This window comes from Talpa occidentalis, unplaced genomic scaffold, assembly GCF_014898055.3.
Source record: "Talpa occidentalis isolate TD23 unplaced genomic scaffold, MPIMG_talOcc4v2.1 talOcc4.7, whole genome shotgun sequence".
In the NCBI taxonomy this organism is placed as follows: domain Eukaryota; kingdom Metazoa; phylum Chordata; class Mammalia; order Eulipotyphla; family Talpidae; genus Talpa; species Talpa occidentalis.
In genome coordinates, this window is record NW_023605083.1 from 11,535,319 (window position 1) to 11,558,627 (window position 23,309).

General features: G+C 40.3%; 2 protein-coding genes across 7 annotated transcripts in view; both read left to right on the top strand.

Annotated features, from left to right (window-relative positions):
• PLIN2 (perilipin 2) overlaps window positions 1-2,427 on the top strand; it is a 72,816-nt gene extending 70,389 nt beyond the window's left edge. For all 6 annotated transcript variants that reach the window (XM_037492114.2, XM_037492110.2, XM_037492112.2 and 3 more), the window contains exon 9: window positions 2,059-2,427. In XM_037492114.2, the coding sequence (XP_037348011.1) occupies window positions 2,059-2,199 (141 nt within the window). In that variant the 3' untranslated portion in view covers window positions 2,200-2,427. The remainder of the gene's footprint in view (window positions 1-2,058) is intronic.
• A 4,165-nt stretch (window positions 2,428-6,592) lies between these two features.
• HAUS6 (HAUS augmin like complex subunit 6) overlaps window positions 6,593-23,309 on the top strand; it is a 41,715-nt gene continuing 24,998 nt past the window's right edge. Inside the window, exons 1-7 of the mRNA XM_037492010.2 lie at window positions 6,593-7,023; window positions 12,160-12,255; window positions 15,222-15,300; window positions 16,455-16,587; window positions 20,255-20,402; window positions 22,408-22,473; window positions 22,782-22,830. Coding sequence (XP_037347907.1) covers window positions 6,896-7,023; window positions 12,160-12,255; window positions 15,222-15,300; window positions 16,455-16,587; window positions 20,255-20,402; window positions 22,408-22,473; window positions 22,782-22,830 — 699 coding nt within the window. The 5' untranslated portion in view covers window positions 6,593-6,895. The remainder of the gene's footprint in view (window positions 7,024-12,159; window positions 12,256-15,221; window positions 15,301-16,454; window positions 16,588-20,254; window positions 20,403-22,407; window positions 22,474-22,781; window positions 22,831-23,309) is intronic.

A 23,309-nucleotide genomic window follows, 5' to 3' on the forward strand; every position in this document is an offset into this window, starting at 1 on the left:
TTTAACCTCTGTCTTACTGATGTCAAAGTGCTTATTTTTTTTTGCCATTCTATCTAGCACTCTAAACTTCTGATAGAAGACTGCTGCTTGCTTTCTTGCTTGAGGCCTAGAAAATACCTCTGCCTATATTCTCTTGTCTTTCTGTTCTATCGCACATTTATTAAAAACAAGCAGAGTGATGCTGCATGTCAAAATATACACTTAATAAAAATAGCTCAGAAGTGAAAATTAAGCAAGAAACATCTTCTAACCCAAAAAAGGCTAAAATTGCCACCGTTGGCTTGCCTGACTGACTGCATAAACATTGCTGGCTTCTGGGGATGTCAGATTGAACATAGTCTTTACAAAGTGAATATTTATGAAGAACTAGAATGCAATGTGGTCTCCTCAAATGGAAAGTCTCAGGAAAAAAAGTAGAAGTTTGTACGTCAGATTTTGTAGTCCTCTGAACATCTGGTTTCTCAGGGAAGAATGTAATAAGGGCCACAAACGACTAGGAAAGGGGTTCAATGAAGAAAGCAAGATTCTGTCTTCTTGTCTTTTTTTGTTTGTTTGTTTTGTACTGTTTTTAATTTTTTTAAATATTTACTGTATTTATTTATGCATACAAGAATTGCGGTGTTGGCCAGAGGTGCAGGGGTGAGAGGATTCACCAGAGACAGAGTGAGGAGCAGAACCTGCAGATCTACTGAAATACACTGCTGAGGGCCTCCCTGGTGATGCAAGGATTTAAGACGCAGCACTATGAAGCTATTTGCAACTACTGCAGCACAAGTTTGATCACCAGCCAGGGAAGTGACCCACATGGTGTAGCAGACCTCTCCTGTTTCGCCCGCTATTCCCCTCAGCAGTGTATTTCAGTCAGTCTGCCTGTTCTGCTCCCCACTCTGTCTCTGGTGAATCCTCTCACCCCCTGCACCTATGGTCTGTACCCCAGTTCTTGTTTGCATAAATTAATCTTTAAAAAAAAAAAAGAAATACATTGCTGAGGAGGGCAATGGATGACAGGAGAGGTCTGCTACGCCAGGCTGCAGCAGTGATAGTCTTAACCTTTAGGTCCCAGGAAAGCCCTGTAGTGATTTTTAATCTGGTAAAATAAACGTAACATGAAATTGACCTTCTTAGTCAATTTTAAGTCTACAATTCAGTGGTATTAAGTGCTTGTACAATGTTGTATAACCATGACTATTATCCATTTCCATAACATTATCATTATTCTAAGCATAAACTCAGTGCTAATTAAATAATAATTCCTATTTCCCCCACTGCCTCTAATTTTTGATGATTTTTTTTGTTAGTCATTTTACCTCTGCTAAGCAATCAGCTAATTTTTTCTGCTATCAATATTCCAGCCTTTAGTAAATTATTATACCTTGCTAATTTTCTGCTTTTAATCTGCTAGTGACTTAGAAACATTACTTTGCTTATCAAATTGTATGGAAAGGAAAATTTAATAGCACATAACCCTAACAGCCTTTCTTATGCAGAGAAGAACTAGGACTTTGTGATGGCTACTTTAACTATTAAAAGATATTTTGCTTTCTCTGACACTTCCCAAAGAGTTTATATTATTGGAAGTTAGATTTAGGGAAAACTGGAATATTATAGTTTTTTTTAAGAGAATAGTGGATAAACAGGTGAATAAGCAGACATGTTTTATATATTATACATTCAAAAAAGCTTGCATTCATTAAGTTCTACCACTAGTTTCTTTCTTAAGAAGATTCCTTATAATAGTGAATTGGAGGAATAAACCTACAAACATCTGGTCGGGCCTCCCCTGGTGGCACAGCGGTAGAGCGCAGGGTTGCGAGGCTGCCCGCGGCCTCTGCAGCGCCAGTTCGATCCCCGGCCACCGGCAAGGGTCCCACCAAAAAACAAACAAACAAACAAACAAACAAACAAACAAACAAACAAAAAACATCTGGTTGGAAAGCACAAGTATGGACAAAGTAAGATTCATTCACATGCAGTAATTAATGTCTCCATGGGCTCACCTGGACTTGAAAGCTTACTTCATTAGTATTTGTTTTAATATCCAAGATTCTTCTTTTACAGGTATTTGATTTCACTGCCATGGATTTGACATCTGAGACTGATGAAATTCCAGATATTATAGCCGTGGAAGAGGAGGATGAATCAGATCATTCACATGCTAATAACTCTGAGTCCTCTACAGGCAAAATGTTAAATAACTAACAAAAGATACTCCTGAAAGAATATACAATTTTTGTCACGTTAAACTTCATATTTGCTCATGTGTTTAAACGGTGGCTTAGGGGAGTTTTGATTTACTATTTGGCTATTTGGTCTTAATGGTAATGAAATACTGATTTATTTAAAATTTTGTATCCTAGTTCTACATCTTATGCCATTTTAAATAACTAAAATTGGTCTGTATAATCTTCAATTAAAGTGTTTTTGTTAAACTGATATTGTGATCATTTTTTTCCCTTCTCCCATTCATTTCTACTTCTTTTGACTATAGCACCCTCTTGTTTTTTGAGGTGTTCTCAGTGGATCTGCTAGTCAAGGGTCTTTGCTTTCCGCTAGCCTAAGGGTAGAAACAATGACCAACAAAGTATATATGAGCATTCCTAGTGGTGAGGTTGTAGTTTTGAAATACATTTTTTCTGCTAAAAGAACCCAGTGCTCCTTGGAAAAAAATGACTCATTTAATGTCTGAGAGAGGAAATGTACAAAATAAAACTTGAACTTCTTGATGTTTCATAAAACAAGGAAGCCAATTTGAGGAGGTTTCCAGTGACCAAACATGGGACAATTTGAACTTCAATCAGCTTAATAATTGCAACTTGAGCCTCATAAAATACAAATAGCCATGGGTTCATTACACACACACACACATTAACTTACACACACACACACACACACACTAACTTGTATATATTTAATCACCTAATAGTCACCTTCAGGGAATGATAAGAAAACAATTTACAATTTGAAAACCGATTAAAAATAAACTGGTAAAATAAGGGAAAGAATCATGATTATATCCTTCATTTTCTTGTATCTTTCCCTTTAGGTAGTAAATGAGGAAAAACTTCTCTCATAAAAATATCCTCACTAACAATGATGTCTTAGTCAGTTTGGACTGCTATAACGAATTTTATAGCAAGACTTATAAGCAAGACTTCGATCAAGTCTTTTAAACAACAAAAATTTATTTTTCAGTTCTGGAGACTGCAAGTCTGAGATCAGGGTGCAGCATGGTTGGCTTTTAGGGAGAGATTCCTCCTGGGTTGCAGAGAGCTAACTTCTCTTTGTATCTCCCTGTGGAGATGACAGTGGAAAGAGCAAGCAGGCTCTTTTGTAAGTCCTATAAGGGCACTGGTTCTATTCATAAGGGTTCCATCCTTTTTACCTTTAATCTTTAGTACCATCTTTATAAGAGCCTTTGGAGGAGGAGGGGTTTCACATATGAACTGACAGAGGGGACACAAACATCAGTCTATAAAAAAATGATAAATTATAATTTCAGCATTTTGATATCCTCTATCAGTGCCTTTTTTTTAAAAAAAAGATTTATTTATTTATGCATACAAGAACGAGGTACAGGCCAGAGGTGCGTGGGCAAGAGGATTCACCAGAGACAGCATGGGGAGTAGAACAGGAAGACTGACTGAAATACACTACTGAGGGTAGCAGTGGGAGAGGCAGGAGAGGGCTGCTGTGCCATGTGGGTAACTTCCCTGGCCGGGATCAAATTCTGTGCTGTAGTGGCTGTGGTTAGCTTCATAGTCTGAGACTTAAGCCCTTGCACCATCAGGAAGGCCCCCATCAATGCCTGATAATGGCATAAAGCTATTATGTGTTGCTTGGTGATAAAGCATGCACCAACCATCATTTCTAGTCTTTCCAAAGAGGTCATACCAGAGTTTGATCAATCCTCTGGATCCAGATGCCAATTTGAAAGAAATAAAGAGATTAAAGATATGTTGAGTCTACCATGAGAATACAATCAGTAAAACCCAGACTGTGGGAAATTTTTTAGGTCAGATAGCTCCAGTTCTTCAATAGATAAATTATAAGAGGAGAGGTATGGATGTTGGAGAACCTGTATATTAAATTACGCTGTTTTTTAAAAGACTAAAAGAAAGAAGGCAAGACAAATATAAAAAAGAGTGCAGTACAGTGTCTGGTGGAAGCACATTTAAGTAGTAAAACTGCAAAACAACACAAGGAAATAATTACCATAAAAATGAGAATGTGTTCATATAAATGAACTTATGGATATTTGTATTTGATGAGGGAGAGAGTTGGTGAAAAGAAGCACCTCCAGGGTCTCCCCAGTGGCGCAGCGGTTGAGCGCTGGGTTGTGAAGCTGCCCGCGGCCTCTGCGACGCCAGTTCGATCCCCGGCTGCTCCCTGGCCACCAGAGGCGCGCAGCCCTCTCCTGCCGCCCGCTGCTCCCCTCAGCAGTGTACTTCGGTCCCTCTGCCTGCTCTGCTCCCCACTCTGGCTCTGGTGAATTCTCTCACCCTCCCACGCTTCTGACTGTACCCAGTGCTTGCATAAACAAACAAAACAAACAAATAAATAAATAAATAAATAAAACATGCCTCTATAAAAAAAAAAAAAAAGAAGCACCTCCATAGTCACAGGTGGGCAGAGGGAGTGCTGCACCAAGCCTGTGCGGAGACTGTACTGATATATTCTTTTTCTCTTTGGGAGGGGTCAGTCCTCCGTGGAGTGGCCTGCTTGTTGCTGATGTTCGGTAACAGGGAAAACTCGAAATGGACCAAAGATTCCAGGGTGGGACCAATCTCCACATCTTTACCTTCAGGCCTGTGCTCCATTTCCTATAGCATCTGATCCTGCTTGGGTCTCATGCCTTGTGATAAGGCATTGGTGCCTAAGGGTCACAACCTCTACAGCTGGGTTAATAGTCATGTTTTTCCCCCCACCCCCACCCTCACCTCCTTGTGTGAGTCAGGTTTTAGTCTTGTGAGGCTTCCTTTCCAGTTTTTCTATTCTTGTCCTTCATCAAAACCACTAAAGATGATCTCTGGAGTAATAATGTTGGAGAGACAGAGAATTAAGTGCTAAATCTTATCAGAATGAGATTCAGCCATCCGGAAATTTCATAGAAAAACTGCAAAAGGAAAATTTGTGGGTGAGCATAAACTTCGGAGGAGGCACAGATATTAGTGAGGCAATAATTGCCTGTGATAACAACAGAAGTAAGTAGAACAACCATCACATTTTCAGCCCCTATTGTATATAGGTTGTGGAAAAGAAAAATCACCAAGAGGGCTGCTGAGAGGGAAACTGTATGATGATTAGGGAAGAATTAGATTTCAGATAGAGCAAGTTGCAAGGCACATTCAGCAACAGAGGACCTAAATGATTTTGCTAATATAGACCTGATTGAGAGGTTAGGAGACTTAAACAGGGTCACACAACTACTGAGACTAGCTGAAGATGGAACCCACTGTAACAGGGTGGTCCCCAGGAAAGGGGGAGGTTCCCTGCCCCACCCAAGGGAGGGTGGAGCTGAGTAGGGAGAGGAGAAGCTGCAGAAGAGACTGAGGAAGGAAGCAGGATGGAGCCAGGAGACCTGGAGGAGGCGCATGGAGCCTAGAGACACGTGAAGAAACTGCGCTTATCTTTTGGTTGTGGACTGGGTGACACAGATGTGGGTGAGACCCATGGGGAGGTGACAATGGCAGCTTTTATCTTGATGTTGATTTTGCTCTTTTCCTTCCGGGCTTGTCTCCTTGTTTGTGACCCTTTTCTGTGGGTCCCCACTGGAAGATGCTTTAGACTTGTGGCAGGCTTTGGGGCCTTGCTCTGGGCCATTCCCATATGGATGGACTTTTACCCACGAGGGGATGGGTCACTTTGGGTGCGTCATTTAGAAACTAGACTCTTTGCCTTACCTTTATTATTTCCTAGTTTTATTAAAGTTCCTTCCCATTAAAGTCTCATATGTTTTGTGTTGATGCGGCGGATGGCAGAACCCATTTAGAATAGGCAGGTTTGTGGGGTTTGGGCTGCCCCTCTCCCTGTCCTATAACACCACTACTTTCCCTTCTCCACCAAGCCACTAGCTTCAATCTGTGGTTTTCATCTATCACAACAGGTCTAAGTAAGCAAAAGAAACTGCAAAGAGGGCCTCCCTGGTGGCGCAAGGGGTTAAGACGCAAGCTATGAAGCTGTCCGCAGCCACTGCAGCACGAGTTCGACCCCCCGCCAGGGAGGTGACCCACATGGTGCAGCAGACCTCTCCTCACTTGCCTGCTGCTCCCCTCAGCAGTGTATTTCAGTTAATCTCCTTGTCCTGTTCCCCACTCTGTCTCTGGTGAATCCTCTCACCCCCTGCACCTCTGACCTATATCCCAGTTCTTGTATGCATAAATAAATAAATCTTCAAAAGAAAAAAAAGAAACTGCAGAGACCAGAAGCTGACACCTAAAGTTCCCGCGCGACTGCCTAAGTAGGCACGCGCACAAAAAAAAGGCAATGGTCACGCAATGCATTGTGGGTCTTGTAGTTTCTCGACTGAGCAATGCATTGTGGGTCTTGTAGTTTCTCGACTGAGCCGGCAGGGACGGACGAGAGAAGAGCGCACTGCCTGGCGGGACTTTTAGTGGGCGCGGAAGTCTCTCTTTCACCCGGAAGTTTTTCTGGAAGCGCGGGAGTCTCGGTTTGCGGTGGCTGAGCTTGGGCGGCGGTACTGCGGCACAGTTAGAGGCGCCACTCCTTGGAGACAAAGGCCGTTTGAGGCGAAATGCCTCCGGGCGAGAGAGGAGCAGGCCGTGGCAATGGAGGGGCCGCCGTCACCTCCGGCAGCCGGTAGGGAAGGGGCTTGAGGGCCCTTGGAGTCGCTGGGCCTGTGCTTCCCCTTGGCGGTGACACACCGCCGGCCGCGAAGATGAGCTCGGCCTGGGTCACCTCGTTCGAGAAGGCGCATCTCTGGATGTATCTGCAAGCGCTCGGCTTCGAGCCAGGTCCGGCGACTGTCGCCAGCGGAAAGATCGTTTCGCACACGCATCTCGGAGTGTAAGGAGCCGGGCCCGGGGCCGGCGGGGCGGGGGAGCCTGAGCCGCAGACAGTGGGGTGACCCATCCTCTCGCGGCCCTTCGCGTTGATGAATCATTTCGTCTGGTGTTTCCTGGGTGCTGGGCACTGGGTGCAAAGCCCGTGCCCCAGTTTCCTGCCAGCCTGGTCTGTATCGGTTCCCGAGCCTTGCCAGGAGCTCTTTGGAGGGCAGTAGCGACTGCAGGCGGAGCCGCCCTAGAGGGGCAGCTTAATTTTGTCCGCGAGGCGGGGTGGTCTGTGAAGTCGAGAGGTGGCGAGTTGAGAGTGGAAGGGCGGGGCACCACTATGTGCGGGGACGTTTAAGGTGCAAAGGAACCTTTGAAGTAGGTTGCTGTTTAGTTTGCAATTTTTGTGGGTTGAGTTAGAAAGCTAAGCACGGTTAGCATAAGCCAGAAGGGTATTAAGATGAAAAGGAAGGGCCTCCCTGGTGGCGCAAGGGGTGAAGCACCGCACTATGAAGCAACCCGCAGCCTCTGCAGCACGAGTTCGATCCCCCGGCCGGCCAGGGAGAAACCCACATGGTGCGGCAGACCTCTCCTATCTCGCCTGCTGCTCCCCTCAGCAGTGTGTTTCAGTCAGTCTGCCTGTTCTGTTCCCCACTCTGTCTCTGGTGAATCCTCTCACACACACCCCCCCACCCCTGGCCTGTACCCCAGCTCTTGTATGCATAAATAAATAAATATTAAAAAAAAAAGATGAAAAGGAAAAGCTCCTTCCCTACTTTGCCAATAATATTAGTGTGATAATCGTAAATCGAAATATTTGTTTTTGTCAACTTTAGGCAACACCCATATTCTTTATCATTGCAGGCCAGGAGAAATGTGGTATACATAGATTCTCTTGTTAGTCTAAAGTGACTTTTGTAATTGTTTCTCACATTCCAGTGACAGTATCTTATTTTTATTTATTTTTATTTATACCTACAAGAGCTGGGGTACAGGCCAGATGTGCAGAGGGTGAGAAGATTCACCAGAAACAGGGTGGGGAACAGAACAGACAGATTGACTGGAGTACACTGCTGAGGGGAGCAGCAGGCAAGTCAGGAGAGGTCTGCTGCACCATGTGGGTAGCTCCCTGGCAGGGGATTGAACTCGTGCTGCAGTGGCTGCAGACAACTTCATAGGTTGCATCTTAACCCCTTGTGCCACCAGGGAGGCCTGGCAGTATTTTAATAGTGTAGTTAAATCTCTATCTTGATGTATCAGTCTCTAAAATACCACTTGATTTTCCATTATGTAATTTCACAATGAAGGTAGCTATACTTTCAAAAGTAATTAGCTCATCTACAATTTGCTACCTTTCTAGCCTTCACTGGCCCCTTGATTTTTTTTCAGCTTTATTAGAACTATTTTATTGTCTGGGTTTAGTGCTGAAATTTGTTTGGTAACTTTAAAAGTTACTACTGCTTATAATAAAAGTACTTTGTCTAAAAGTCTTCTAAAAATAGACAGCCACTAGATAGCATCAACTTATGGTTATGTATTAGTAAATACAGTATTCTATTTGTCTAACAAGGGTTGATGTGGTCTGCACAATCTTATTTCTGTGTACTGGTGGAGCAGCTTAAAGCTTTTTTTTTTTTTTATTTAAAGATTTGTTTATTTATACTAGCACTGGGGTACAGGCCAGAGGCACGGGAGGGTAAGAGAATTCACCAGAGACAGAGCAGGGAGCAGAACAGGCAGAAGGATGGAAGTAAACTGCTGAGGGGAGCAGTCAATGAGACAGGAGAGGTCTGCCGCACCATGTGGGTATCTCCCTGCCCGGCTAGGAATCGAACCCGTGCTGCAGAGGCTGTGGACAGCTTAACAGTGCTGCGCTCAATCCACTGCGCCACCAGGGAGGCCCAGCAGCTTAAAGGTTTTCCAGGCCTCCACTGAGAATGGATCCCATTGCTTCTGCTTCCTTCTCTCCAATTTTTTTTCACATTCCTAGTTTTCTCTCTCTCTTTTTTTTTTAAATTTAATTTAATTTTTGTTTTTTTAAATTCCAATCTGCTTTCTGACTGGAAATAAATTAAAATATGTCAAATTCTGGTCCAGTCATGGTAGGTTTTATTCTTTTTTCTCCTGTCACAGATAGTTTTACCCCTTATGTTTAATAACAGTCATTTCAGACATAGGGAGAGATACACCATGTAAAAGCATGAATGTGACATCACATTTACTTCTTTTTTCTTTAAAGATTTATTTATTTATTTATTTATTTATTTATTTATTTATTTATTTATTTATACATACAAGCACTGGTTACAGTCAGAAACGCGGGAGGGTGAGAGAATTCACCAGAGGCAGAGCGGAGCACAGAACAGGCAGACTGACGAAGTACACTGCTGAGGGGAGCAGCGGGCAGCACGATGTGGGACCCTCGCCAGCAGTTGGGGATCAAACCGGTGCTACAGAGGCTGCCCAGCGCTCAACCGCTGTGCCACCAGGGAGGCCCTTACTTCATTCCTTTATTTCTTATTCATGTATTTACATATGGTAAAATTAATTCTTGTTGGTGTGTAATTCTGGTTTTTGTCTTGTTTCTGGAGTTGTGTAACTACTTTCCTTGTAAAATTGGAAACATACTTAACATGATTCAGCAAGTTCATGCCTAGCTATTTGCTCAAAAGATTTGCATTTTGTAAAAATTATTCCGGTTGCATTACAGAGAATGCAATTAAGGGGGATCTGGGGCTTTGCAGATAGGCCTGAACTAAGTTGGTAGTGCACATAGAAACATATTGAGCATAGTGTTAGATCTGGGAATATAGTAGTGAACAGAATAGACACAGATTTTTCCCTTACAGAATTTCTGTTTAGTGGGTGAACCTTCAACAAATATTAACCCTTCAATAAATATTAAAAATTACAGTAGGTGTCAAGGAGAACAGGACACTGAAAACAGATTTGAGAGATGAAAAGAGGTAGGAATTTCATTTGTGGTCACTGAGGAATAAAAACATTCTAAAGACTTAAAAAGTTGCTTGACATTTGGATGAGCATGGGAACGTTAATGTTAATTTTGTTTTTCAACTCAAGAAAATTGCTTTATGTGTTTACAAGGAGTACGTAACATCCATTTGGTCAGGCATCCCTGTGCTCTTTTTAACTGCCTACCTCCTAAACCAGTTACTTTTTGGAATTTGTTTTGTTTTTTTTTTTTTTTAATAGAGGCATGCTTTATTTATTTATTTTACTTGTTTGTTTGTTTATACATGCACTGGGTACAGTCAGAAGCGTGGGAGGGTGAGAGAATTCACCAGAGCCAGAGCCGGGAGCAGAGCAGGCAGAAGGACCGAAGTACACTGCTGTGGGGAGCAGCGGGCGGCAGGAGAGGTCTGCGCGCCATGTAGGACCCTCCTCCGGTGGCCGGGGAGCAGCCGGGGATTGAACCGGCGCCGCAGAGGTCACGGGCAGCTTCACAACCCAGCGCTCAACCGCTGCGCCACCGGGGAGGCCCACTTTTTGGAATTTGAAAGCAAGGAATCATCCAAGTGAAATGCCCATTCAGAGATACCCCGTCAGATCTTTGTTGAAAATATATCCTGGATTCCTGTTCTAAATGTTAGAAATATTTTATTAGTGCATAGAATATCTGTAGATACACTCTGTTATGTTATTTTTTTTTTAAGATTCATTTATTCATACAAGAACTGGGGTACAGGCCGGAGGTGCGGGGGTGTGGGGTTGTGAGAGGATTCACCAGAGACAGAGTGGGAAACAGAACGGGCAGATTGACTGAAGTACACTGCTGAGGGGAGCAGCGGGCAAGTCAGGAGAGATCTGCTGCGCCACGTGGGTAGCTCCCTGGCAGGGGATCGAACTCATGCTGAAGTGGCTGTGGAGAGCTTCATAGGTTGCATCTTAACCCCTTATGCCACCAGGGAGGTCCTACTCTATTATGTTCGAATAAGTTTTGCCCTCTTTTTGATAATGTGTTCAGTTTCTTTTGATACCTTTGCTTTATAGTTATTTGGTTCCTTTCCTCTTAACTTGTTTTGATATTTCATAATTCCAATAAGTTCTCTTTTTGTAACCATGCAAAGGCCCTTTTTATACTTGGGGTAAAGGGAGCACTCAAATTTTTTTTTTTTTCTGGTAACTTTGACAAGTTCTTTTCCTTCTTGAGTGTAAACATTAATTTCTGTTAGGTTATACAGTCCATTTTTATCCCATTTTTACTTAACTAGAAATGAAATTCCTTCATTTTATTTTCCATGCTGTTTTATTCTTCATTGCCAGGACTTTGAAATATGGTGGCCATATCTCCATGCCAAGTTCCACTTATTTTGCCTGGGAAATTATCAAAGTTAATCTTAAAATCCTTGCAACAAAATGTGGTCAAGTGGTTTCTAATCTCCATCAGCTGTTTGCTGTCCTAGGTGAAGTACAAGGAACTCTCCATTTTCTGGGCTCCAACAGTGCTGGAAGCCTGAGTTTTGCATGTCCTGCTGGATATCAGCATGGTTCTGGCCTCAGGAGAAGGGTGTAAGGATGGCACAGTGAGCACAGAGCAGTGGATGACCCAGTGGCTTCCAGGCCTCCTTTGTGTTAACTCTCCATTCCTTATAGCTGTGTGACATTTCTTACAAGGTTTAGTTTTTATTTTATTTCTTTTAAAAACATAGTGTATTTGTTTATACTTTGTCTTGATAAGTTAGGGAAATCAAGGCAATGAAAATTCTAAGAGACTTGCTAGAATTATAAGAATGGTTTGGGGGATGATATCTAGTGGTAAAAGCCCTAGATTAGGGGGCAGATGACATATGTCAAATCACTGCTCTTCCATTTCCACTTCTGTTTAATGAAGATAGTCACATTCCTTTCTATTGTCATTGGGGTTAAATAAAATTATCCATGTTAAAACAGCTTGCACAGTACTTAACCTCATGATTGTGGTGAAGATTAGGTGAGTTATGCCTATATATTGTTTAATATTTGTCAAATAGCAAAGTTAGTAAAAATTAGCTATTTTTGTGCATGAATGAGAAAAATTTGTTAGCCTTGACCTTTTGAAGAAAGTCAAATTTTTACGCAACTTTTGATGTTTAATTGTATAAAAACCATTTTCCTTTCTGTTTACCTGTTTCTGTTCCTTTTAAACCACTAGGAATATGTTTGACAAGCTGAACCGTGATGCCTTTCAGATAGTTTCTTACTTTTTGTTTCAAACGCTAGACCAGTCTCTCACCAAAGAAGTTTTCAGGTAAGCAAGTTATTTCATTTTCTTTTCGTAAGTAGTCATTCTTAAATTTGAAAAAGAACTGTGACTTGATATAAACCAGAATTTCGGGGGCCTCCCTCGTGGTGCGAGGAGTTAGGGCAGCACTATCAAGCTATCGCCAGCCACTGCAGCACTACATAAATAAAAAATACATCTTGAAAAAAAAAAAAACCAGAATTTCAAATTTGGCTTTTGACTATTATTTTGAATAGATGTTACAGAAATCAAGTTTGAGTCTTATAAATTTAGTGCTTAACATTTATAAAGCTGAGTGATTTCCTTTGAAACTTATCTTAAAATCATGTATCTTATAATCATTGTGTACCCTAGATAAAACAAATTTTATTGATAAAATTACTTCTTAACATTCTTCATTCTTTGAATTATTAGGCAGAACAACTAGTACCAATTTATATTCTTGATTTTTACCTTTTATATTTACTTTTTTTTTGTTTTTTTTAAGGTTTATTTATTTATGCATACAAAAACTGGGTACCGGCCAGAAGTATGGGAGGATGAGAGGATTCACCAGAGACAGAGTGGGAAACAGAACAGGTGGATTGGCTGAAATACACTGCTGTGGGGAGCAGCGGGCAAGACAGGAGAGGCCTGCTGTGCCATATGGGTCACCTCCCTGGCCAGGGATCAAACTTGTGCTGCAGTGGCTGAGGGTACCTTCATAGTGCTGCGTCTTACCCCTGCGCCACCAGGGAGGCCCTGTTTACTTGATTTTTGCTAAGTGCCTCATACCTTACTTGTTTTCTTGCAGGAAGTGTTACTTATTTTTTGTAATGTTCCTCTCTAGGTCTCTGTAAATCCTTTTTGTTTTGTCAGTGATAAATAAATTGTCAGGTGCTATAATCAAAAATCATTTCTGTTAAGGTCAGCCTATTATATACTGCCGAGTACTAAGTGGTTTTTTTTTTTTTTAATTTATGCATGCAAGAGCTGGGGTACAAGCCAGCGATGCAGGGGGGTGAGAGGATTCACCAGAGACAGAGTGGGGAACAGAACAGGCAGACGGACTGAAATACACTGCTGAGGGAGCAGTCGGGCAGACAGGAGAGGTCTGCCTCGCCATGTGGGTTGCTCCCTGGCCGACCAGGTATCGAACTTTGTGCTGCAAAGGCTGCAGATTGCTTCACAGTGTGGTGCTTTACCCCTTGTGCCACCAGGGAGGCCTTTAAGGGAACAAAAATGTGAACACCCACTAACTTTGGTTCCAAGTTATTTTGCATGTGATTTGGGTTCCTTATGTCTGATAAATGTTCACATTTGTTTCAATTTTTATATTGTGCCATTACCCACATATATAAAGTACACATTAGTTTATTGTTTAAGGCATTATTTTTGATTATTTAAATTCTATTTTTTTTAAAAATTTATTTATACAAGCACTGGGTACAGTCGGAAGCGCGGGAGGGTGAGAGAATTCACCAGAGCCAGAGTGGGGAACAGAACAGGCAGACTGAAGAAGTACACTGCTGAGGGAGCAGCGGGCAGCAGGAGAGGTCTGCGTGCCATGTGGGACCCTCACCCAGTGGCCAGGGATCGAACCGGTGCTGCAGAGGCTGCGGGCAGCTTCGCAACCCAGCGCTCAACCGCAGCGCCACTGGGGAGGCCCGATAATTTATTCTTAATTGCTTGTGTTTACTGAAAGTTGAGTGACCAGGAGAAGAGGTATATTTGAAACATTTTTTGAAATTCCTGTCATGAATGTATATGGCTTCCTCAGTCTAAATAAACAGATTTTTTGCCCTGATTACAAACAAAACACAGCTTATTTTAAGCAATTCAGAAAATACAGAAATATGAGAAGGAAATAAGAACACCACTGTTGACATTCTAATATTTCAGCTTTCTTTCTATGCATACCTTAGTTTTTCCTGTGAATATAGAATGTATGTCATATTTTAGAAATACAAAAAAATGGTCCCCCAAAACAAATCATTACTTAGTATAAAAATTTAGACAAAATTGGGCCTCCCCTGGTGGCACAGCGGTTGAGCGCTGGGCTGCGAGGCTGCCCACAGCCTCTGTAGCACCAGTTAGTTCCCTGGCTGCTGGCGAGGGTCCCACCAAAAAAAAAAAAAAAAAAAAGAATTTAGACAAAATTGATTACTAAGGGAAAGTACAGAAATTTTGAAGTCTGTTACTTTTGACTAAAGGTGAAATAAAATTTTACTTAACCAATTTTCTGAAATTGTTTATTGATAAAACAATAGCATTTGCTAAGGTATGGGTGATCTGTAGGAGTCATCAACTCTCATGCCATTCTTTCTCCTGTGCTTTTTATATATAACCATTTATATTTCTCTCTCTTAGGCTTAATATTCTAATTTATTTATGCTGTTTTTTATTTTTAAAGATTTATTTATACTAGAGCTGGGGTACAAGCCAGATGCGTGGGAGGGTGAGAGGATTCACCAGAGATAGAGTGGGGAACAGAACAGGCAGACTGACGAAATACACTGCTGAGGGGAGAAGCGGATGAGACAAGAGAGGTCTGCTGTTCCATGTGGGATTCTCACTGGCCGGCAGGGATTGAACTCACACTGCAGAGGCTGCGAACAGCCTCATAGCACAGTGCTCAACTGCCTGCGCCACCAGGGAGGCCCTATTTATACTATTTTACGAATTAGTCCTTTGAGTACACAGTATTGGCTTCAGCTTATTTTTAGTAATTTAATAGTGATTAATTTCTTCACTTAACATGCATATTCATTGTTATTTGCGTTAAACTGAACCGAACCCTACGCATATTTATAAAAGAGAAAGACCTAGTTTCTCATAGGATTGCTGTTTCTCTTCAGTTGAAATCTAAGAATGTTAATCTTAATTCATTTAGCATTAATGTTTCTAGTATAGGAGATAACGTTAAAACTTCTTAATTTTGCTGAGTTTTTTTTTCCCCTCATAATTTTAATGCTTTTATTTTTGTTTTTAAGACATTGTTGGCCGCCATTTGACCAAAAAAGTGATACTGAATTTCGGAAACATTGTTGTGAATGGTTAAAAAAGATTTCTGTAAGTATTCTCTTTCTGGAAGATGTAGATTTTAAGAAGTTAAGGACTAGGCGCAGTAGACCTCTTGTCTTGCCCACTGCTTCTTCTTTTTTTTTTTTTTTTAAAGATTTATTTTTTTATTTATACAATAGCTGGGGTACAGGCCAGAGGCATGGGAGGGTGAGAGGATTCACCAGAGACAGAATGGGGAGCAGAACAGGCAGACTGACATTAATTTTTTTTAGAGGGGAAATCTTTTCAAGTGCTTTCATGCTAATGGAACAACCAAGGATATTTAATTTGAATAACACTTTTTTACTGGGGCTCCCCGCACTGAGGTGCGGGGGGGTAAGAGGATTCACCAGAGACAGAGTGGGGAACAGAACAGGCAGATCTACTGAAATACACTGCTGAGGATAGGAGCGGGCAAGACAGGCGATGTCTGTGCCATGTGGGTTAGCTCCCTGGTTGGGAATCAAATTCATGGTGCAATGGCTGGGGATCGCTTGATAGCGCTGTGTCTTTAATCCTAAACTGCACCACCAGGATTGCCCGATTGGGGTTCCATATTTCTCAGAAAAAGCTTTGCTAGCTAGATGCAATGGAAATAGGTTTTAGAGCTCCCAGGAGTTCATATCACAATTTTTGTTTAAAGTTTTTTTTTCTTTTTAAAGATTTATTTATTTATTTATACAAGCACTGGGTACAGTCAGAGGCACGGGAGGGTGAGAGAATTCACCAGAGCCAGAGCAGGGAGCAGAGCAGGCAGAGTGATGAAGTACACAGCTGAGGGGAGCAGCGGGTGGCAGGAGAGGTCTGCGCGCCATGTGGGACCCTCGCCTCGTGGCCGGGATCAAACTGGCGCTGCAGAGGCTGCGGGCAGCTTCACAACCCAGCGCCCAACTGCTGTGCCACTGGGGAGGCCCTAAAAAAAGTTTTGACCATAGATTATTTTAGCTTGTATCTCCAGATAGTGTCATTTATTATAGCTTTGCCCAGCAATTATTTTTTTGTGACCAAATTCACCAAGACTTTAGAATGATTTAGAAATTCAACTTGTTAAAATGAAATAATACTGATCAACCCTATTTTGCTTTGAAAACTATATGATGTAAGTAAATATAAGGGTTATTGTTGATAAGGTCTTCAAGTCATCATCTTTCTTTTTTTCATAGGCTGAATGTGGAAGTAACTTTCCTCAAGTTGTTGGTTCACTATTTCTTTCTCCTGGTGGTTCTAAATTTATCCATCTGATGTATCATTTTGCAAGATTTGTTGTAATAAAATACATTAAATCCAATTCTAAAAGTAAGTTAAACCTGTAGCAGGAGTTTTTTTTTTTTTTTTGCTTTGATTCTTTTATCTTTATTGTTCTTTATAATTTGCATGTTTAGTAAAGCAACATAAGTTAAAAATACTAATTTACATTGAAAGACAAGTAGCTAATGTTGTACTGGAACTGCAGTTTGAAATCCTTTTATAATGAACATAAGTAATTTTTCAGGTTATTTCATTAAGTACTAGTACAGAGGTTGGAAACCATTTCTTATGTAAGGCCAGATATTTTGGGTTTTGAAGACCACATGAGATCTCTCTGACACATACATCTTTTTGTGGTGGTGTTAGTAATCCTTTAAAAAGTAGAGAGCATTCCTTGGGCCTCCCCAGTGGCGCAGCGGTTGAGCGCAGCCTCTTCAGCACTGGTTCGATTCCCGGCTGCTCCCCGGCCACTGGAGGAGGGTCCCACATGGCACGCAGACCTCTCCTGCCGCCCGCTACTCCCCTCAGCAGTGTACTTGGTCCTTCTGCCTGCTCTGCTCCCTGCTCTGGCTCTGGTGAATTCTCTCACCCTCCCGCGCCTCTGACTACCCAGTGCTTGTATAAATAAATAAATAAAGCAAATCTTTACAAAAAAAAAAAAAAGTAGAGAGCATTCCTAATTTACTGGCCTCACAAAAGAGCAACAGTCTAGAATAGACCTGTAGGTTATGGTTTACCACTAATAAATTGGGTTAAATGAGCTGAACGTACTTGAAAATTATTTTGGCTACTGGCAGTTTGTTGGAATTTTTTTTTGTTAGAAATTGCTGTTTTAAAGGGATTTGATCTATTTGCTAATTCATAGAAACAAAATATTGGCTTTTGAGCTAAGCTTTAAAAGGATACTATTTGTAGCTCATTCAATATGCTGCTCTGCTTAATTTGTTTCTGCTCATAAAATATAGAAAGGAAAATATGGAGAAGACACAATAAACCCCAATCATCTTCCAATTTCCAGAAATTTTGATTTTTCTTTTTTTTATGCACACACTTTATGTCCTTCTGTCTTTAATTATTTTGAATCAGTAATACAGTCTTGTGGTTCAAAACTCAAAAGGTGAAGGCCCATTTTTCACCTCTGTTCTCTAGCTAATTTCCCTTCCTATAAGCAACCAGTATAACCAGCAATACAAGCAATTATGTATATAATTTTTTGTAAATCCTAAATGGTGATATATATCTGGTTTTGAATCTTAAAATTTTTTTAATCTTTGCATTTTTCACTTAGTTTATCATTAGAGATCATCACATATGATTTTATAGAACTTCTTAATTTTTCTTTATTCTCATTTTTTCTCTTTAAAATTGCAGATTTAGAACTGTGCAGGAGAATATACCATGTTATATATATATTATATATAATACATACAATATATTTAATCAGTCTTCTAATCAAGACATTTGAATTTTTTTCTTAATCTTTTGCTATAAAATCAGTGCTACAGTAACAAACTTTATATATTTTAAATATGTGTGTGTTTAATTCCTTAAAGATGATTTGTTTGGTCAAAGCAATTGTGCAGTTGTAATTTGCTAGTTATTACCAAATTATTTTCTGTAGCGATTGGACAGTTCATGCTTCTGACACCAGAGTTTTGAGGGTGTTTATTTTCCCAGTGATTCCAACACTGAGTGTAGACAGATGTTTTTCTCTTAATGGTCTGATAGGCTAAAATGGAATCTCAGGGTAGTTTTAGTGTGTATTTTTTATTATTAGATTGAAAATTGTTTCATATGATTAAGGGCAGTTTAATCTTTTTGTATTCTGTGTTCATATTCTCTATTTTTCACTGAAGTTATTGATCTTTTTCATTTGTAGGAACAATAGTTATCCCTTTTCTGTGCTGTGACATAGAAAATTTTTTCCTGTTTATCTTCTGTGATGCTTTTTTAAAAACATGTGATCTGGCTTTATAAAAATCTGCATATTTTAAATTTAATAACAAGTATTTTACTAGTTTTCTGGTTAGTGGATGACCTGCTCTAATTACATGAAACCCAGAGTATTTTATGTGAGATCTGTTGTATTGGAAACACGACTGGAGAGAGATGAGATGTGGAGCAGGTTTGCAAGGCAAGACTGCTGCTCTGTGATCAGCCTTCTTGCAATTTATTAGTAATAACAAGCAAGCATGATTGATTATGAGACAAGAACAGGAGTAATAGGGTCCAGGGGTAACAAAGGATAATCATTATGGGGAACTGGAGGGGACATGTTGACCATACATAAAACTATACAGGGAGGGCTTCATGTGTAAGTAGTGGTATGCACTTGATGTAATTTCTGAGCTATTCCCAGACCACCTCAGACCATGGTCACAGAATCAGTCAATGGCTACTTAGGTGTCCCTAGGCTTGCCTTGTGATGTGGGCCATTGTCTTCAGGCAATGCTTCTTCCAAACCCTACATGCACAGGTGCGCAGAAAGGCCGCAATATGTGTGGTTGAATTGTGCCTTATGACTTCTGAGTATGGGTTGTCCTTCTAATTTAATGCCATTCCAGTCAACATGTTTAGTCTCTAGGTGACTTCTAGATTCAGTAAACTTAATGCGCTGTTAATTATTTAGAAAGTGATGCTTTCTTTGGGAGTAATGATAGGATATGTATTGGTAATGTTAAATACAGTGTGTGATCCCTTTTTTACAGAATATTCATCTTTATTGTATTGAGCAATACTAAAGTGGGCTTTATTTTATATATATATATATATATATATATATATATATATAGTTTAAAGATTTATTTATTTATACAGGAACTGGGGTACAGGCCAGAGGCGTGGGAGGGAGAAAGAATTCACCAGAGAAAGAGAGGGGAACAGAACAGGCAGATGACTGAAAACACTGCTGGGGGGAGCTGCAGGCAAGACAGGAGAGGTCTGCTGCGCCATGTGGGTATCTCCCTGGCTGGCAGGGAATTGATGCGCTGCAGAATCTGCAGACAGCTTCAAAACGCTGCACTCAACCTGCTGCGCCACTGGGAAGGCCCCTTTATTATATTTATAAATATAAACTTTATATAAACTTATAAATATAAACTTAAATATAAACTTTTTACCCATATAAACTTGAATTTTTAAATGTTTGGATGTATTGTTTTTAGGGTCAGATTATTAGTGTTACATATATATGCGGGAGTATGCACATACGCGTGCACACGCACACGCACACACACACAGTGCCAAGAATTACTTGAGAATTGGAGATTAGATTTATATTTATTTGGTTGTCCTATCCTGCTGGTCTTACTAGGAGGAAGAGTAAACTAATGGCAGCAATGGAGGTGATGTGATCTTACCATTTCTTTAAATTAATTTTCTTCCTTTTTTGTTAAAAGGTCCTGTAGAGAAGTTACTCATATATAACAATGTGTTAATACCAATATATCAAGGTGTGATAAATATTTTGGACAATTGGACTTTAAAAACATTTATATATAAAGTAACAACTTTAGATATGCTTTCATAGTTGCCTGTATTATTCTTGCTTTTGTTGATATTATTTGTATCTTCTTGTGTATAGGGTGTATCAGCTTTTAAGAAGTTCTTAGTTATATGAAGTTGTTAATCTTAAAATTAATAAAACTAAACATTTTTGATATATGTTAACCTTGTAAATCTAAGTTTTCTATGCTTTTATTTGTATTCTATATAGATTCTTCTATACGTTTTACAGAGACACTTAATGTAAAGTCACAAGATTTGCACAAGTGTGTTGCCAGATGCCATGTAGCACGTAACAGATTTTTACAAATTTTGCAGAGACAAGATTGTGTTAACCGAAAATATCAGGAATGTGCACAGTAAGTAATACTTTGAAAGTTAGAAAATGATAGTTATTTTTGAGGGCCTCCCTGTTGGTGCAGGGGTTAAAGTCTCAATGCTGTCAAGCTATTGCCAACCACTGTAGCCTGGTCAGGGAGCTAACCCACATGGTGCAGCAGACCTTTCCTTTCTTGCCCGCTGCTCCCCTCAGCAGTGCATTTCAGTAGATCTGCCTGTTCTGCTCCCCACTCTGTCTCTGGTGAATCCTCTCACCCCCCACACCTCCGGCCTACACCCCAGTTCTTATATGCATAAATAAATAAAAATAAACCTTTTTAAAAAAGTATTTAAAAAATAAAAGTCTATTTAAAAAATAAATCTTTTTAAATCTTTTTGAAATAAATACCAATATATCTTTAATAATCCATGCCTATTTCCAAACCCCCTAGTTTCCATTTTAAGCCAGATAATTTTTGGACACATTATTTTAAAACTTTCGGCATTCTGTAAATCAGAATTTAGAGAAAAGAAAAAGATACCTTAGTTCAAAAATTTAATTTATTCACTGTTCTTTTCTTTTTTGACATGGAAATATATTTTTAAGCTGTAATTATTGTGCTTAAAAGCACAATCTCTTTTTTTTAAAGATTTGCTTATTTATTTATTTTAAAAGATTTATTTATTTATTTAGTTAGTTATTTATACAAGCACTGGGTACAGTCAGAAGCGCGGGAGGGTGAGAGAATTCACCAGATCCAGAGCGGGGAGCAGAGCAGGCAGAAGGACCGAAGTACACTGCTGAGGGGAGCAGCGGGTGGCAGGAGAGGTCTGCGTGCCATGTGGGACCCTCCTCCAGTGGCCGGGGAGCAGCCGGGGAATGAACCGGTGCTGCAGAGGCTGCGGGCAGCTTCTCAACCCAGGGCTCAACCGCTGTGCCACCGGGGAGGCCCAGGATTTATTTATTTATTTATTTATTTATACAAGCACTGGGTACAGTCAGAAGCCCGGGAGGGTGAGAGAATTCACCAGAGGCAGAGCGGGGAGCAGAACAGGCAGACTGACTAAGTACATTGCTGAGGGGAGCAGCAGGCGCGGCAAGAGAGGTCTGCGCGCCATGTGGGACACTTGCCGGCGGGATAGAACCGGCGCTGCAGAGGCTGCAGAGTCTGTGGATAATAGTTCAACCGCTGTGCCACCAGGGAGGCCCAAAAGCATAGTATCTCTTGATATTTCATGCTATAAATTTTTCCATATTGCCATTCCTTGTATTACTCTTAATGTCTACTTAATAATCTTTTGAGCATATGTTTCATTTTTTTATTTTATGTGATTTTTTAAAGATTTATTTTCATTTATTTATGCATACAAGAACTGGGGTATAGGCCAGAGGTGTAGGGGGTGAGAGGATTCACCACAGAGAGTGGGTAGTAGAATAGGTGGATTGACTGAAATACACTATTGAGGGCAGCAGTGGGTGAGATAGGAGAATCTGCTGTATCTTGTGGGTTAGCTCCCTGGCTGGGACTGCAGTGGCTGCAAATAGCTTCATAGTGCTGAGACTTAACCCCTTGTGCCACCAAGGAGGACCTGACCTTACAGTATTAAACAAGGCAAGGTTCATAAGCAATTACAGTAAGATAACCTTTAGAATTCTGTTTTATCTGTAACTACAGCTAAAAAATCATTTGAAATTACTTTAAAACTGAAATGTTGCCTGTCTTAAGAGAACATTTAAATTTATCCATTAGGTTTGTGAGACAAGGATAAGTGCAGTATAGTGTTATGATAGTCAGTTTTTTATTTAAAGTCAGGAGTATGTGATCCTAGAAGTCTTGTTCCATCTCACTAGCAGCCTGTATGTTAGATCACTCCTGTAACTCCTAAAGAAAATCTAGAATCCTTTGGCTGGCTGCTTGGTTTATTTGGAAGGGTGGTCCTCAGAGGTTATGAGCAAAGATACGAAAAGTGGGAAAATACCAAAGTGGGTCAACCCAGTTATTTTTAAGTGGAATTATAGTCGTCATTTTGTATATTTTCTTGCAGATTGTCAGTTAAGCAAGTAAGGAATTTGAGATCAGAATGTATAGGACAACAAAACCAAATGAAAAAGTAAGTGACTTTCAGAGCTGAAAATTGCCTTAGATACTAGTTTATACCTCTTGCGTTTTACAGGTAAGGAAATGGAGAGTCTTAGAAACATTAATTAAAATACCATATCAATAGCTAGATGATGATAGGAATTGTACATAATTCTGATTCCTTGTCTAGTTTTCTAAAGAATGGGTGCTTTGAATTAGAACTTTATTTGTGTTTTTAATTAGTGTGGTTGTTAGCGGGTGGGCTTGCAGATCAAGAATGGTAAATTACTATGTGATTTAAAAAAAAATGACTAATGAGATTATTTAATTTTTAACTAGAATTGAACCTTGTGATGACCAAAGTAATATACAAGAGAAAATTCAAAAGGTGAGACAACTTTTTAAGAAAAAATTTTTATGTCGAAGAACTGGGGTGTAGGCTAGAGGTGTGGGGAGTGAGAGGATTCAACCAGAGACAGAGTGGGGAGCAGAAGTGGCGGATCTACTGAGCGGAGCAGTGGGTGAAACGGGAGAGGTCTGTTGTGCCATGTGAGTCAGCTTGAAGGATAGGGAACTCAGGCCTTAAAGGTAATAGCAATGAGACTTAACCCCAAGGCCACCAGGGAGGCCCTATGAGACAACTTTTGGAAGGGAGAAATTTAATCTTTTGTAAAGTGCAATGTTTGCTTTCTCAGTTGGACTTCTAGTTTCTTTTTGTCATTTCTTTTTGTAGCATTGTTACTTTTTTTTTTAACGTCTAAATGATACATACAAAGATGGTAACAGGATGCCTCTAAAGTGCTTGAATATAATGGAAAAAAAATATATTCAAAAGCAATTTTTAATATGATTAATTCAAAATCTTTC